The sequence below is a fragment of the Mastigoproctus giganteus genome, chromosome 7, assembly GCF_048544385.1.
Source record: "Mastigoproctus giganteus isolate SK-2022 chromosome 7, ASM4854438v1, whole genome shotgun sequence".
NCBI lineage: Eukaryota > Metazoa > Arthropoda > Arachnida > Uropygi > Thelyphonidae > Mastigoproctus > Mastigoproctus giganteus.
Window position 1 is genome coordinate 41,631,641 of NC_143581.1, and position 18,526 is coordinate 41,650,166.

Sequence of the window (18,526 nt, forward strand, 5' to 3'; positions counted from 1 at the left end):
AGAAGTTGGTGGAAAATGTTTTTCTGGCAAATGTGGATTTTCCAGAAAAACATGATTTAATAGAAAATGATTTAATTCATTGGTGTGCTACAACCACCAAAAAACATGTATACGTATGCAACTGTAAAGCGATTTTTTTTTTTTTTTTTTTAACTAAGAAGGAGCACGTGTGTGGATGAAACCAATGAAAACTCTTACTTATGGCTATTTTAAATTTTATAAAAACTGGTTCACAGAGTCCCACCAATGAAAGAGTCAAACTCCTTTACTTTTCACTCAGAAGATTACCACAAGGATTAAACCTGAAATCATATAAACGATGTAACGAGAGAAGGCCATCACACAGTAATACTAACTTTAAGTTGAAGAAAACACTTTCCTAAGTGATAGAAATGAAATTAGTTCATTAGCTAAGTTAGAAAAGAATAAGAATTTATATTCTCACCCACTGTAAACAGTCCATAACCAAATAAGTGGCAATTTTTTCTGAATTTTCAAGTCAAATTATCAGTGGGTCAGAAATCCCAATTAATATGATAACTGGGACTGTTTACAATGAGAATGTAAATTTTTATTCTGATTATCCCCAATTTTAATGTGAGATTCAATTAAATTTTTTTAAAGTGGAAAAGTGCTTCTTTCAAACTTATCATGCAAATAATCTTATTCTTTTATCACTTTATACATATTATTACAAAGGTTATCCCACAGGTAACACATACTGGGCGCATGCTCCTCACTCTCCATATGCCAGTGCAATTGACATATCAGGATAATTTGAACTTTAACCTCAACATCAGTGTGTTTTAAACAGAGTTCCTGCACCAAATATTTGTGCAGAGGCTTTTGATAATGGATGATGATATTACTTCAGGTCAGATTAGTTTCAGAAAAAGACCTGGCCTTAACCTCTGGCCTTTTGGCCAGGAAGGGACAGTGTAACACTATTGAATCTTGTATCCGGTTAGAACTGAATGTTGTGAAATTTTGATTTGCTCTCTCACCTTTCATCAAAATTAAAACTTTATATGATCAACCACTGATGCACATTTATGAATAGTTGCAGAAAGCATGTGGTGAGTCAAGAGTAGATCACAGCATAATTTCATGTTGATCTCAAAAGTTCGGATCACTGCTAAAGACATGAAATGCTTAGGTAGACCAAGAACATCTACAGACAACATGATGATAGTCATCACAGCCATCATTTTGGAGGAAGATGGACTTATGACCCGTGAAGAAAAACCAATGAATCTGGAATACCAAAATTATCTGTTCACCGAATTTTAACTGAGGTGTTACAAAAAGATCACTACCTGATGGGTCCCACATTTGCTGTCAGATGAATGAGTCAAGCATAGAGAAATTACAATGCAGTTACTCAAGTTACCAAAAAGGCAAAGAGTTTTAAAATGTATTGTTGCCATTGATGCGACATGGATATACAACTCTGAACTGAAGTTACAATCAGCTAAATGGAAGAATTCATCTTTTCAAGCTCCTCTAAATGTTGCCAGCAACAAAGGTGAAACAAATGGTCATCATGACTTATGATTTATGTGGGCACTGCCACTGATCATGTGCCACTTGGTAGATCAATAACTAGACTACCGTGCAGCATTTCTCCATCAGAAATTACACCCAAAAATTCACGAGAAGTGGGCATAGATATTGGAATCTAGTGCTTCTATCAGTTTTACAGCTTGTTTTCACCAATTACAAGTGGGAAGCACTCTCCAAGCATAGAGAAATTACAATGCAGTTACTCACAAGTTACCAAAAAGTTTTAAAATGTATTGCTGCCATTGATGCGACATGGATATACAACTCTGAACTGAAGTTACAATCAGCTAAATGGAAGAATTCATCTTTTCAAGCTCCTCTAAATGTTGCTAGCAACAAAGGTGAAACAAATGGTCATCATGACTTATGATTTATGTGGGCACTGCCACTGATCATGTGCCACTTGGTAGATCAATAACTAGACTACCGTGCAGCATTTCTCCATCAGAAATTACACCCAAAAATTCACGAGAAGTGGGCATAGATCTAGTGGAATCTAGTGCTTCTATCAGTCCTACAGCTTGTTTTCACCAATTACAAGTGGGAAGCACTACCCCACCCCATAGTCTTCATGAGTCCTTGCAATTACAATCTATCCACTGAGCTCAAGAAACTGTTGCATGGACAAAGATTTCTGTTATCAGAAGCAGTGAGTACAGGCATGATCCAATGCATCAGACAGCATAACCTCAGCAGACAGTTAAATGGCACTCAAAAATTAACCAAGTGTTGGGAAGCAGTCATAAGGAGTCCACACTGAAGATTTTTAATGTAAATTATGCTAAGGCTAAGGCGATGATGCTAAGCACTTTATATACATAGTGTAAATTATGCTATAAAATAAATTCATTTTAAACTAAACACTTTTGTACATTACTTTTTCTCAACAGAGAAAGTACCGAGTTCTTAAATACTGTGTTAGTATTCATTCATCAAACTGAACTTGAACATCTACAGACAACAAGATTGAAACATCATTATATACCTGAAATTCTTACTGATCCAGAACTATAAACAGCTTCCTCTGGTATTTCTTTCATTATAATCTTTACTTCAGCATCTACTTCTTTCTGCCATTCCTTATCAGCAACTTTGAAATACAAAGTATACTGCCCTACATTTAAAAAATCAATAATAAAAAGATCACCAGAATCTTCAGAAAGTTTAAATTTTTGGTGTGGATTGTTATTTGCCCAGAAAAAAGTTTTATCAGGTAAATCCCAGTCATCAAGGTCTTCAACATGGACACGGCCTATCGGTACAGGTACAGAAGGAATACTGGCACCTAGAAACAAAATAAAGAGTGATAAGAATTAAAACCCATGTAGCTACATAATAATAATAATAAAAATAATATAAATAAATAAAAAAAAAGCTGTAAAACTGGACAAGGAAATCAGAATGTCTTATTATAGGAGAAAAATAGGAGACAGGTGCAGGGTCCAAGCCTAAATGTAGTCTTGGACCTTCTGGATGACTAAATTTTACATCCAGTTATTAGAAATACCATTATATAATCAACATTCTTAACCTGATGACTAAAGTGGATTGCCAAAGCTCAAGCAAGTTTGTGTCTTTGTCAATCAAGTATTCAATTAATCCAAAATGTCTGTTGAATTTAACAATCTTTTCTTTATGTCATATCATTAAAGGAAAAAAGTTTTAAAAAGAAACGGTGCGATATCAAAATGGAACAAGGAGTAGTTGCTGAACTCCGCAGGGATGGCACATTATCTGAAGAACACATAGCGGAACATCTATTGCAAATTGCTTGCTAGTTCAAGATTAATGGCTGTTGATCTCTTTATCTTTCCAAGTATATTCTCTAGAGGTGTAAGTATTTGTGAGAGTTGTATTGAAAAGCTGAAAACATTATTTGAACAAATCAACAAGTATTAGAGTTCTTAGTACAAAAAAAATCTTGGAACAATGATGAAACTGAAGAAATAAGGAATTTATAAAAAAATATTAAACTATAGAAATAAATTAAAAGATAAAAACAACACCCATTTAGAAACTTTCAGACCCCTATATCAATTACAGGAAGAGTGGTAAGGCAAATCACCACTATGCAGCAAGAAAATGCATTACCAGAAAGTAAGTGGCAGACAACTATTGGTGACCACGAATAGAGTTGCCAGGTGTCCAGTTTTATCTGGACAGTCTGGTATTTGAGCTTACTGTCAGATACACAAATTGAGCAAATACCAGACATGTAATTGCCTGGTAATTTCTCAATTTGTATAAATTTTGCACCTATTTAGTGTAAATTTTGTAACTAGTTGCTGTTTAGATAGAACTGTATTCTGTAATCTTTATTATTCTCACATAGCCATAGTAATAAATTTTCAATGAAATTTAAATTTCTATGGAGAGATGAATATAACAGTTTTTGAATTAAATCTGTACAAACTGTCTAAGTATTATAAGGTGTTTTAGCATAAATACCTAAAGTGCCAATTGCCCTCACCATTTCCATACATCTGCCTATCTGTCCACATGTAATAATTCCATTCCTAGTGGATGGAATTCTTCAACATTTTATATTTGGCACTTTTAGAAAGACCCGTTGAGCCATCCAAAGTTACATTTAAATTGGACAAATAGAAATCTGGTAGTTATTTCTTTGTTCTGTCGATTTGCACCTAATAACTTATTCCTAGCAGGATAGATTTTAATGAAATTTTACATATGGCACTATTAGAAAGATATGTTGAGCCACTCCAGATTTCTTTAAATTCAGACAAGGGACAAGGTATTCTTGTATTGATTGCGGCCTCCAGGGTTACCCCTATATACCGCTGTAGCATCTGTAGGTTATTTATAGCCGGCAAGTGTGTGTAAGTGTGTGTGTGTGTAAGTATATATGTGTGTTGTGATGGTTGTTGTTTGCCGGCCCTGGAGTCTTAGCAGCCGGGAGGCAGGGAGCAAGCTACCTGCGTCCCGACTCCCGTCCCTAGCCACGTGGAGGCGCTCCAGGAACTATCTAAATTACACTTAGTGGGATTCCAGCAAGTGGAATCCCAGTTATAGTAAATAATGAATAGGGAGGATAAAGTAGGAGAAAAGAAAGTAGAAGAAGAAATGAGAGCAAAACACTCTCTCAGGAAAAAGAAGAAACAGGAAAGAGGAAAAGACTAGTTGGAAAATCTAACAAGCGAGAGAGCTTGAAGAGGTAAAATTTTGAAGCCTGAAGGCTTGTACATTTGAAAGAAAGATTCCCCTAGCCGGGAAGGAAGCCCAACTTGCACCGACAAGGGGAAAAAGAAAAGTCTCAAGGAAAGAACATAGGTAATGTACAAGTGGCTATTAGATAGCCACTTAAAAGAATAAATTAAGATAAATAATAAATACTTATGTCACCGATATGAAACATAGCAGTAAACATATTAACAAATTACACTGCATAAGCAGAGAGTAAAATATACAATATTTACAAAATAAGTAATTAAAATCTTGGCTGAAAAATTAGTCAACCAAGAAATTAACAGAAATAGTCAACCAGAAGAAATGTAGAAACATATACAAAACACAAAGAGACAAACAGAACTCACCCAAGGCAAAGATATGCCAAAGGCAAAACCAATAAATACTGTACAAATAAATTAGTTAACCGAATCAAAAGCAATTCTAAATTTAAATCTAAGATCAAAATAATAAGTTAAGTATTAAACAATAATTAATTAATATGCAGAGAAAATGTCTCTGCACAAGTAATCTAATCTATAAACATATGTACATAACCAACAAGTGCAAAGCTGCTACCACAAGCTGCGAAAAACAAAACTTGTTTCAAATAACAAGACACGTAGAATTAACAATAATGCATAGGTAAGATTTAAAAAAAAAAAAAAAAAAAAAGGATGTCAATTGCCAACAAAGCAATTGGATCTGAGAGGGCGGGGAGAGGTCCATCCCACCCCTCAGAACCAAAACCCATTTACAACTAAAAATGCTAGACTAAGAACTATATGGTACTAGCAAAAACCCAACTGATTGCAGCTGCAATCAGGCAGGAAAGAAAAATACAACAAATAATCAGCCCCGCAGGAAAACAAAATTAAATCAAAACACAAGCAGCAAGAGAAGCAGCCAGCAGTAAGACAGGCTAGAAAGGAAAATCATCTCACTCAACCAGAATAGCCAACTGAAGGTTGGATCTGAGGGAGCAGGGAGAGGTCCATCCCACTCCACAGAGCCAAACAGACAACGCAAGAAGAGAAAAACTGTCTCTTCAACATAATAATGAGCTAACTACACAAGTAATGTACAATATAAACATTTAAGATTAACTGCTGATTTAAAACACAATAAAATCAGTTACTCTCAATTCTGAGAGCAAACAACAAATCAAACAAAAGCACCATGATATTAACAAGATAATTACAGTATTTACAAAATACATACAATTTAACACAGAAAATCATTTCAGGCAACCCGGACAGAGTTCGAAGTGGGAGAGGGGAGGTCCATCTCTCCCACTCGGCCAGGCAAAAACCTGAAACAAGTCTCCAGAAAAAGACGCAAAAACCCTGCGTCCAAAACACAAGACAATTTAGGCAAGGAAGAAACTCCTCTCAAAAAAAAAAAAAAAAACAATATCAATACAGTAATATATATAATATTAAGAACAAATAACGAAATCAAGGGTTATTCCTTGATAAAGCCGCTCTTCTCCGGAAGACACTATTAGCAAAAGAAGAGAAGGCAGAAAGAGTCCGCCGACCCAACCAGGCGCCAAAAATCATCTAAATTATATACATTTGTACAGATAGACAATTGTTGTCTTAAATCCACATATAAATTACAATGTAGGACAATATGTTCAACCGTCTCCTCAGAGCCACAAGAGCAGAGAGGAGAGGGGACGAGTCCAAATCTATACAAACGAGAATTAATTCCATGTCCCGTGATTAAGAAAGTGGGAAATAACCCAAGTTGGAGCCAGTTAAAATTTTTATCTTTAATAAAAACACGAGGAAAGAAAGCGTATGTGATTCTGCCGAGAGAGGAATCATCCCAAGAGTGTTGCCACTCTTCCAAAGCAAGATTGGAAAGTCTGGCCAGATCAACATTTGTAGAGTTCTCATAATTATTAGCAAAATCTCCCACCGAGGCAGGAGAGAGAGATTTCCTATGGTAAGACAAGAAATGCAATATAATTTCCAGGTAGATAGGGAGACGACCATTAATAACAAGCAGGGCATCAGTAGAAACAGTTCTACATGGCCTGCAAGTATAGAGAAGGAAGGACCGCTGCGCCTGCAGAAGGTATTTTTGGACCAGTGAATTAAGAATTCTGAAGCCCCAAGCGCCAGCACCATAGCAGACGATGGGGATGAAGATACACTTGTAGTAAAGACCAAGAGAAGGCGACTTAAGATTCCAGAGGGAACGGGCAAGACGCAACAGCCAGCCGGTAAGAGAACGGATTTTCTGCCGAAGGTACTTACAATGGGGAATGAAAGATAAACGATCATCAATCACCACCCCAAGGTATTTATATTCACTTACCAATTTAACAGCCTGGTCAAGAATTTTAACCACAGGGGGACGATTACGATTCAGTAGGCCTTTCAGAAGAACCTGTTTAGTTTTAGGGACTGAAATGGAGAGTTTATGGAGGGAACACCACATGTGAAGATCATCCAAGATGTGGTTTGCTTTAATTTCCAATTCTAGACGAGAATTCCCAGGTACAAGCAAGGCAAGATCGTCGGCGTAGGCAATGTTGACAATATCATCATGAGGGGCATTTAGCCATCCATCAAGGACCACGTTCCAGCAAACAGGGCCAAGAACGGATCCCTGAGGACAACCCCTAGAAACCGGCCTCGTAACCGAGCAAAAACCGGAGGAGACCACAAGGCTTCTATTATCGAAATAACTAGAAATTAGTTTGTAGATAGGACAGGAGACCTCGGCCTCCCGAAACCTCGCCAGGACACTCTGCCACCATAAGGTGTCAAAGGCCCCTTTGAAGTCTACAAAGAGACCGAGAACGTATTTAGAAGGAGATGCTCGAACAGTGCTCAGGAGAAGATTAATTGCATCTGTAGTTGATTTACCTTGCGTGAAACCAAACTGGGAAGAAGAACAAAGATTTTTTGAGTTATAGTAACAATTGAAACGTGAAACCAGAAGTTTTTTCAACAACTTGCCAAGAAAAAGAAGGGAAATTGGACGATAAGAAGGAGAGGCAACTGGATTGCCAGGACTCTTGGGAAGGATTTTTAAGTTGGCAATTTTCCAGCGATCAGGGAAAACACCAAACCGAAGGCAAGAATTCATTAGGATAGAAATAAGGATAGGTTTGATTTTCCAGATTCTTTTAATCACAGAAACCTCCATGAGGTCCAGACCTGGACTTTTGCCAATAGTAAGGGTATTAATGGCAGAATCAATTTCTATATTAGTGAAGGGATCCTCAGAAGAAGAGCCTTCAAACACAAGATGCTGTAATCTAAAAAGAGTTTGTTCATTGCTCTCAGGAACAGAGATGTCCCTAAGAAGCAATTCATCCAAGATGGCATCAACAGATGCCGACCAAGTTAAAGTTTCAGTGGAATTTGGAACATGGATCGAGGTCTGAGGAATATGTGGGTGGAGTTTAGAGGCAATGACTTTATAGGGTAAACCCCAAGGATCTGATTTAATAGTTCTTTCCACGAGACGAGCCCAAGCCTGGGCCTTCTCTCTAATACTGTTAAAATATCTGTTGCGAGCTGCCTTATACAAGTCAGCAAGCCTATTTACTTCAATTGGCGGCCTGTTATTCCTTCTAGCTCTATTAAGGTTTCGCCTGGTAGTCCTAAGATCTCTTCTAAGAGAGGAAAGACCATCAGACCACCAGGGAACAGAATTGATTCGACGAGATTTTTTAAGAAAACTAAGGTCAGAGACCTCAGTAATAATTCCAGTTATCTTTTCTTCCAGGGAATTTGGATCCAATTCAGAAAGATTAGAGATGAAATCCTCATTAACCAAACTCAAAAGATTAGAGTCGAAAATGCTCCAGTCAGAACCCTTAGTTTTATAGCGAGGGAAATCATGATTAACTCGAGGGAAAGAAGGCCTAACAGTGGTGACTAGGTCAAAAGTGATAGGGTGATGGTCACTGCTCGACCAAGAAGTACGAACCGACCAATTATTTATACCGAAAGAAAAAGCACGATTTGAAAGTGTGATGTCAATGTAAGATTGACCCTGCGAACTGGAAAAAGTTGGGGGATGACCCTGGACATTATGGACAATTAAGTTTTTTGCAACGATGAAATCCTCAAGGAGATCACCCTTGGGGTTAGAAGTAGGGCTTCCCCAAAGGGGAGAAGAAGCATTAGAATCCGTCATAATGATTAACAGAAGACCAGAAAGTCTGGTTAACAACAGTTCCAGGTAATTTAAGAACGGCTCAATAGGCTGTGCATACTGCGAACATCGCATGTACAAAGAGACGGCATAAATCCTACCGAAGGAACCCTCAAGACAGGCACAAGCAGCAAACTTGGAGCAGAGACTATTGATCTTAGTAACCGTGATCAGAGGGTCCACGATAACCAGAGCAGCCCAAACCCTAGTCACCGCGTTGCCTCCAACCCCAGACGTATCAGGGATAGATTGAACTAACTGAGATTGACAGGGCAAGCCCTTAATCACACCTTTATAGGAGTATGGCTCCTGGAGAGCCAAAACAGAAAATTTATGTAAAGAAATTAAACTAGATACATCATTAATAACAGATAAACTTCGCTGACAATTTAATTGGAGGAATTTTACACTCATATTTACAACTGTAGTATGGGTACTATTCATAAGATGTCCTGAACCTCACCTGGTCTTGGGCCCTGAGATATTCGGGACAGGAAATGTCCTTGTAAGAATGGTCAGCTTTGCGTTTCCTAATTTTACAGTTGGGACAAACTATGGGGGAAGATTTACTGGGGCAATCAGAAATTTGATGGCCCTGACAACCGCAGTGCCCACAGGTGTGTTCAGGTGACCTACAATTTTTAGATGAGTGGCCATAGCCCAGGCATTTGAAACATCTAGAAGATATTATGAAATCCTTAATACCGTGGACTGACCACCCAATATAAATTCTATTATTATTTTGTAACAAAATATGCCTGATAGGGCCAGGGACCTCAATCACCCAGTGCTGGCAGTCCTTTTGATTGGAATTCATCTTAAATCGAAATTTAACTAATTTCTTAAGATCCTCAAGGGAATAATCAGTGCCAATGAAGTTCTTATCATGAAGATCCTGGATGAAATCATCTTCAGAAGTGTCTTTACCAATGTCGTAGATAACTACCGTAGGATTTAATTTCTTTGGAGTGTCAAGAGAAAATTTTAAGTCTTTGAACTTCTGACACGATTGCAGGGAAACAAGGTCGGCTTTAGAAGCTGTTTCGATCACAATACCACGGTCCCGGACCTTGCGGACCGCCTTAATTTTAATCCTTCTAAATTCGTCCCTGAATTGAGTAGTAATTTCTTTCTTTACTTCTTCACTAGTTTTTAAATCCGAAGATTCAGAAGCTCGAACGATGATTATGTGTTGCGGCTGAATTGGACGCTGAGAAGATTGGGCCGGTGCCGTAGATGCCATGCTGGCATAGGTATTGGAAGGCAATGGAAGAGAAGCCAAAGGTGCACTGACAGAAGGAGCTGACCTTAAGGCACAAACATCCAGGTACTTGTGTTCCAAAACGTTAAAGATCTTAGTAACTTCAATCACAGTGGTTGCAGAAATATTAGGATCTGACTCCAAGACGCGAGTCAGCAGGTCCCGCAAACCAAAAACCGTGTCCACAGAAGCCTTCACAGTAGGGTGAGAGGGAGTAGAAGAAGTAGAACCCCTCTCATTACAAAACATATCAGGGAAATCTTTACCAATGTCACTAACCATAAGTATGGGATTCATATCAGCTCTCAATTCCACAGGGCCAATAGACAGGTTAGGAGGAGAGGACAAAGTATAGGTAGAGTCAAATTCTTGTGCACTTGAAGAGTCCATTTTAATAACTCAATGACGAACAACACTATAATAACCAAAGCTGGCACACTGAAAGATATGGTAGGGAACAGTCCTCACACCAAAATCAGTCAGAAACGCCCAATAGAACAGGTATTACGGACAACTCAAAACGTTACCACTAGAGGGCGCTGTAAAAATTCCAGAAATTAAGTAATTGAATTTTAAGTATTCTCCCAAAGAATGAGCTTTATTTAGAAAAATGCAGCAGGAAAATTTTGTTTGATCTCAGTAAAAAATCAGGAGAAGAAATTGCACTAAAATGAAAGTAATCCTTTAGTTCCCAGAACTGGCCACCAGGTGGCGGTGTCAAACCGAATAACAGGCTGGGAAAAGGCTGTATACTAAATTTCACTTAAATCGGTTAAATAGGGGCTGAGATATGCCTCCTAAACGATTTCACATAAAAATGACAATTTCCCGGGATGAAAATAGGGTTTTGGTGAACTGGTAATATCTCCGGTAATTATTAGTCTATAGAGATGAAACTTCGTGGGTAGTAAGAAATGTCCGTCTTCATTACATATATGCAGTTTCCAGAGGAATAGAGTCACTAGTTGAGGAGATATTTTAGATCTCGTGAGCTGACCACCAGAGGGCGCTGGCGATCACTCCAGAAGAAAGAGGACAGTCTAAATTTGTCATTGAAAGAAAAACCAGGATGGTAGGGTCCATAGGAGCTGAGAAATATCCAGTTTTGATAAACAGCCCAAAATAGCCCAAAGTCAATACTTAGGCCTAAGCAGATGAGGGTTGAGCTATGTCATCAATATATAAGTCACACGAATGTTGGAACACTTCTTACCTGTTTCTGAGGTAAAGTTAACTCAAGTCTCACCTAAACTTTTTTCACCTCAGTATACATAAAAAATAAAAACATCTTAAAATTAGAAAAGCAAAGTGGGTTTCTAATAATATGCACCTTAGTATAGTTATAAATGCAATTAGACAAGTCACTATGATTTCTTGCACCCCACTGTATACAGAAAACTTAGTGCAAGGCAGTATCTACTCTAAGAAAGTACCCATGCTGCATCGAGAAATGGTGCTACTAATATTTTTTCGCAAAGATACAGTTAGGCCTTACCAAAACCATAACCATAAACACTCAAAATGGCGGATACCATAGAAATCTATATTCACACTTTAAAATGGCAGCCTCCACTGTAGGCAGCCATTAAACTAAACAAGATGTCAGCCTGCATAATAAAAGTTCCCTCCAAAATAACCGGTAGTGATCGGTCATTGGCTGACCGAACGAAGAAGAAGCAATGGCGTCAAGTCGAAACCAAAACTAAAAATCTGAGGGCAAAGCCAAGTAAATACAGTTCTCTTTTATGGCTGGCTATTGACACATAAAAAAGTTATCACCATATCCCCAGTGTCACCATCAGCCACCCTAAAGTTCCAAAATTGCGCAAAAACCCTTAACACCCCTACCACAGAGGGTCAAAGGCCAAACACAAGAAAAGTAATCTGACAGCAGAGGAGACAATGTTAATTAGCAGCCATTTTACCATGTTAAAACCTGTTCCAGTAACGCTAATTTTAAGAAATACAAGGACAGTTAGCAGAGCGCTAACCCTGTGCTGACAGACAAACTGAAGGTGTCAACAAACTCACCACAACTTCTTCTAACAGAGGACATACTTTTAACTTGGGGGGTGGCCTGAAAACACATTTTTAAAAATAAAATCCAGGAGACTCTGAAAACACGTCAACACAAGGCAAATGTTATTCAGACAAATAGAATCCAGCAATTCTTATTTCCTTTTTTTCATACATAACAGATAGCAATAGTAATAGAATATGAGCTCATGTTGCATCAGGCAAAAAAAAAATTTAAAAAACAATTTTTGTAAAAGTTTGTCCAGTTCCTCCTTGAATTTATTTAAGCTATCAACTTCCACAGAGACAGAAGTTTGTTTCAGCAATTAACTACCCGCTAGTTAAAGGCAAATTTCCACACCTATTCTACAACTGTCTTTCCTCAATTTGAATTTATGCCCCCTCAAGGTTTGTAATCAGAGCAAGCAGAAGAATCCCATCAGAATTCAGCATGCTCAATTCATTCAAGGCCTTATACACCTCAATCAGATCACCTCGCAGGTGCCTAGTCTCCAGCTGCTGCAATTTTCAGAACTTAAGCTTCCCTTGGTAAGAGGATCCCTTCATTCGCCTCACCAACCTTGTTGCCCTTCTCTGAACATGGTCAAGCAACTCTACATGCTTCTTAAAATGATACTTCCAGACCTGTATGCAGTACTAAAGGTGAAGCCTGACCATTGCCTTATACAAATGGTTAAAATCATCTCCTTTTCCCTACTAGCAAATTTCCTGTATATCACTGACAATGCCCCATGACCTGCTCGGGCAGCCTGTCTACATTGCTCAGAAAACTTTATATCTGACTACACAATTACTCCCAGGTCTTTTTCATTTTCTACCACTCTAAGTGTAGTACCACACAGTTGGTATGTTTCTCTGGGGATAATTCTACCCATATGCAGTACTTTGCATTTGTCAATATTAAACTTCAGTTTCCACTTCTCAGTCCACCTGCCCAAATTTTCTAGATCCTGTTGGAGTAGCACACTGCCATTAAGCCTGATATACCTTCATCAATATAAGGGATAAATTAACAAAACAGTGGACCCAATAGGCACAAAGAGCAGTGTCCATTGATTACCACCTTCTGTCTTCTCTCACTCAACCACCTTTTTATCCGTCGTAGCAACTTACCTTTAATACCATTCTGCTACAATTTGTACAGTAGTCTTCCCTGCGCAACAGTGTCAAAAGCTTTCCTGAAATCCAATTATATGATATCAAAATTATTTTTTGCATCCAGTTCCTTTGTAATCACATCATAGTATCCAATCAAATGCTCCTGCCAGACAAGATTTTCCCTTAACAACCATGCTGTGTCTGAATTATTGCTGCAGTCTTGTCTAGATGATCCCGCAATGCATATTTAACCAATGACTCCATTATTTTACTCAGAACAGAAGTTAAACTACCTGGTGTGTAATTACTCGTGTCACTCTTCGATCTCCCCTTTGTGAATTGGGGATACATTTGCACATCTCCAGTCCGTGGGGACTTCCTCTGAGTCAAAGGATGCTCTCTTAATTATGGCTAAGGGTTTCCTTAGTTCCTTTGTCACCTCCTTTAATATAACTGGATAGATCCCATCCATCCCAGGTGCCTTTTTTATGTTTAACTTCAACAATTTCTCCTCCACTTTGCCTTCAGTGATTACAAAATCATTAAGCACCCTGTTACAGTTTCTGGCATTTTCCTTCCTCAACTCCTCATGTGTGAATGTAGATGCAAAATAATCATTCACATTATCAGCTATCTGAGCAAGATCATCAACAGTCGAACCATTGATATCACGTGGGCCAATCTGATTCATCCCCTTCCTTCTAGAGTTTATATAACTAAAGAAGTCCTTGCTATTTTCCTTAGCAACCCTTAACAAAGATTTCTTGTACTCTGCCGTGTCTTGTCTAATCTCCTTTGTGACTTCATTACAGACTAGCTTATATTTGCCATAGGCTTCTGTATCGCCTGATAATTTATATGAATCCCATTCATTTTTATTCTCTGCCATGAGTCTTATTAGTTCATCTGACTTTCATTTAGGCTACATGGAATATAACACTGAATATTGTTGCCATGCAATAATTGGAAGAATGAATGGGCAATTTAGGAGATGTGCAGAAACAATGTTCTCGCTTTTGCACACAAGTCTTTGCCTTTTGCTCTTTTTTTAAAATGAAAAATTTTGAATTATTATTAAATTTTCTTCCATTATATATTTGATATAATAGAAGTTATATATCAAAAATTAGAGTAGAGAAAAGTAGAGGAAGTGTTGAACCTTGTGTAGCACAAATGCAGGTTAGGTAACAGAGCTGAGATATAACTTCAAATAATGGCTAATATTACCAAACTAATTAAACTATTCTAATAAACTGAAAATGTCCAATAAATGTGGGCACTTATTTGTGTTAGGATTAATAAAGCCAAATGATGCACAGAAGTGAACTTTCTGTATCGGGGAAAAAAAAAAAAAAAAAGTAAATAATATAACCTAGGTTGCCAATGTAATTAAAAAGGTTTACTTTATTACCCTTAGTATTGTGGACAATAATAACAAATATATGGAATGAAATGTGACATGTTTGGAAATTGTGTCATACCACGTTAAGGTAAAACTATGAAAACCAAACCAAAAATAAATGAATACTAAAATTCATATTACTCTGATAGCTATTAAGGCTGTTCTTTTTTTTTTAAACAGAGAATCAGCACACCTCAATGGTCCATAAAAAGAATATAAATTTTTACATTGAGAAATGGTGACAGGGTGAAAATTTGATTTCAGTTAGAGAGTAACCGATTACTGGAAAAATCTTCAGCATGGTGTTATTAGGGAGGGGGAGGCTTCTTTCTTTTTGTTTTCTTTCTTTTTTTTTTTTTTTTTTCTCTTAGTTAATGCTGAATAAGTTTGCTTCCTTGTTTTTAAGTTTTACACTCCCAGTACTTATCTAAACATCTCAGTAATTCAAATACTATTTACATTCTTGTGTTCGGGCCTTGTAATGGATCCTATTCTTACATTATTCAATATTTTCTCACTCAAATTACCAATGACTTTCAGGGTTTCAGTAAACATTTCTCCAAGAAATTATTTCTTAAGGTTTTAATAATCTGTAATAAATTACTAACTTTGGGCTTAACCTTTTTATGTCTATCAATATCCAATCCAATATCTTTTACCCTAGGATGGTCTAAATAATATTAAAATTGGCTTCAGAATCTTTCTATTAGGATAACATCATCCCTTACTTTTTTAATGTTTTTAAGTTAAATCTTTCTTTTATTACCACACCTTTCATTTCCTCACTGGGCAAATAATGGTTTCGAACTAACTTTATTATTACAATTTGCAAACCAATTTTTTTGTTTGTCTAGGGTGTGACTTAAGCTTAAGCATAAAAATCCATATTAACTAGATAAGAAAAGCTGTAGTATTCAATCTTCTTTCTTACAGCTGTTCCTGTAATTTTTCATTTTCATAGTTTAAGCAAGGTCTTCAACATAACCCCACTTATTAAATATATTTCACTTAATTTTTATTAACCATATTGCTTTAATGAGTAAAAAGACAAATTTCCAGATCACCACTACACTCTTTCTCCAAAATCTCAATTTAAAAACTGTCTCCTCCTTTCTCAGTGTCACACTATTGTTATGGGCCTTTACTGTTGGTAAATCAAATGATTCACTTTAGACCCTGGACTTTAAACTTAAAAAGCATTCAAAAATTCTAAACAATTAAAACTTACATATAATGTATAAAAATAAACATTAAAATTTTTACAATAAATATAATTCAAAGGAGACAAATATATTACATCAATAAAATATAAAACTCTACATGTAAAATTTAAACTCAGTAATTAGTGGTTCACTGAGTGGATAAAAACAAATTAAATTTCAATATAAATAAAAAAGTTATCACAAGCTGTCAAGAAAACACTTAGTATATATAAAGGTGTTCCAGCCCCAGTAAACAGGATGCAGCTCAGAAAGTCAGCATCAAGATTACCTCATAAGTAATGCAGTGGATCAACTGAATTGTATGTGTGTGTGTGTGTGTGCATGCATGCATTAAAGTGCACTACACAAATATATATAGAAAATGCTTTGGGGGAAAAAAAAAAAAAAAAAAAAAAAAACACAAGAATGCAATCATAATTAAACTTTTATACACTCCCCCTTCCCTCTAATTATTCACTGTACATATACTTAAAAGTACTTACCAGAAAAAGTATAAATAAATATTTCTTTTTTGCCTGGAAACATTTCATTATCATTCACATCTCCTATTGTTACAGTTAATGTGTTTGTACTTGTTAAAGATGGTATTCCAAAGTCTCCAATAAGTATAGGAATAAGATATTCTTTCTGTTTTTCTCTGTCAAATGTAAGCTTGGAGTAAACAGTCACAGAGCCCCTTCCACGATCACCATCTAGAAAACAGAGAGAGAGAGAGAGAGAGAGAGAGAGAGAGAGAGAGAGAGAGAGAGAGAGAGAGAGAGAGAAAAAAAAAGATTTAGTATTCATAATTAAAATGGGGTGGGGGAAATGAAAGGTTACCAAAGATAGAGAACTTTATTTTTTGCTACCAAAATAAGCCACATTATCCTTTATGCATCAAAATTGCATAAAGGATATATGTCAAGAATAAAATAAGACATAATAAGGTAGTCCAAAAGTAACTTTACCTGCACAGTATTCCTTCTTCATGATACTGTGCACACTATTAAACTTCAAAAAAGCATAGTCATTAATGGGAACTTATTTTGTCATTGCTGATATCAATATTAAAATTTGTAACTAGAGATGCTGTTTTTCTTTATTTTTTAAGTTTAAGAAATATATAACCCATCATGACACTTATTCCACTTTGAAAAGCTTTAGAGATCAACCAGCTTCCTTTTTTATCTCACTTCAAACACTTTCAGAATGATAGAAAAAAAGCAAGACTATTCATAGCAAACTGTCAAAAACACAGCAATATTGTTACCCGTATGTTATGAAGAATAATTATAACCGTCTTAAACAAGGCTAGTAAAAAAATAAGTGATTTTCTTTCCTTATTGAAAAATCATATATTAAATAGCATTTTATAGAGTAGAGACACCTAACTTTGACTGAGATATCGAGTTTCTTCAAACATTCTTAATTCCACCCATTTAATTTACAAATTAATTTTGTTTACTATTATTAAAGCTCAACCATCTTTAATAATAGCAAACTTTATTAAAATAAAATTTATTATTATAAAATATAGTTAATGCATGCAAAAAAGGAAGTGAACTTCTGTATTATTCAAGGATACAAAGAAAAAAGAGAGAGAGAGAGATTTGGACAGCTGAATGGAGGCGGAAATATGAAAACATGTAGGCATATAGGGCACGCAAAGTGTTTATAATATAGTGTGTGAATATGTATTAGTTTAGTCTTAATAATACAGGATGTCTATAAATTATTCATCTGATTAAGCTCTATTAAAATGTATCTTAAAAGGTTTGCAGCAGTTATGAAAGCAACTCAATGAGTTTGTATGAGAATTGATGAAAGCAACTCAATGAGTTGTTTTCATCAATTCTCATACAAATCAATCAATTTTCTTATACAGTAGGCAGCTTTCATCCCAGCAAGCATCACAACAGTACGGCATTAAAATGGTGACAGTGGAGGAGAAAGCAATGTACATGCTGTGGGATACCAAATCTTCAGTGACTAAATAGACATTGTCACCAGGAATTCCAGAAAGATCCACCTACAGAAAAACAAATGAGGCATGGTTGAAACAGTTTCAGGAAACCAAAAGTGTGTTGAACAAAGGAGCAGGTAGGCCTAGTATACATGCAGATAAACATCTGCATGTATACAAGGTATGTACACTCGAAAAAGTTGAGCCTGAGGTCTTAAAATCTATCTGCAGGGCAAACCTGCAGTTGCAAATACTAGGAACAACATTGCAACAGGATGTAGTACAAGAGATTAAAAACTTATGCTTACAAAATTCAAATCATCCGGGCCATTAATCCTCACAACAAACGATGAGAGGAATTCACTGTTCACATTCTCAATCATATAGAAAATTAGCACTTTCTGGAAAACACCATTTTCAGGGATGGAGCAACGTTCCACCTGTCTGGTAAAGTTCACAGACAATTGTCATATATGGGGATCTGAAAAGTCCTACTCAGTTCGTGAAAATGAGAATGATAATCCCAAAGTAAACATGGTGTGCACTATCATTCATTCATGTGATCAGGCCATTTTTCTTCAAAGAAAACACTGTGAACTCCACAAATTATCTACATATGCTGGAACTGTATG

At 36.5% G+C, this 18,526-nt stretch overlaps 1 protein-coding gene across 1 annotated transcript in view; it reads right to left on the reverse strand.

The window, feature by feature from the left end:
- Nucleotides 1–18,526, reverse strand: part of LOC150082844 (neural-cadherin-like) — a 500,869-nt gene that overhangs the window by 145,932 nt on the left and 336,411 nt on the right. Inside the window, exons 24-25 of the mRNA XM_090377625.1 lie at nt 16,435–16,644; nt 2,549–2,848 (exon numbers count right to left, since the gene is read on the reverse strand). Coding sequence (XP_090233751.1) covers nt 2,549–2,848; nt 16,435–16,644 — 510 coding nt within the window. The remainder of the gene's footprint in view (nt 1–2,548; nt 2,849–16,434; nt 16,645–18,526) is intronic.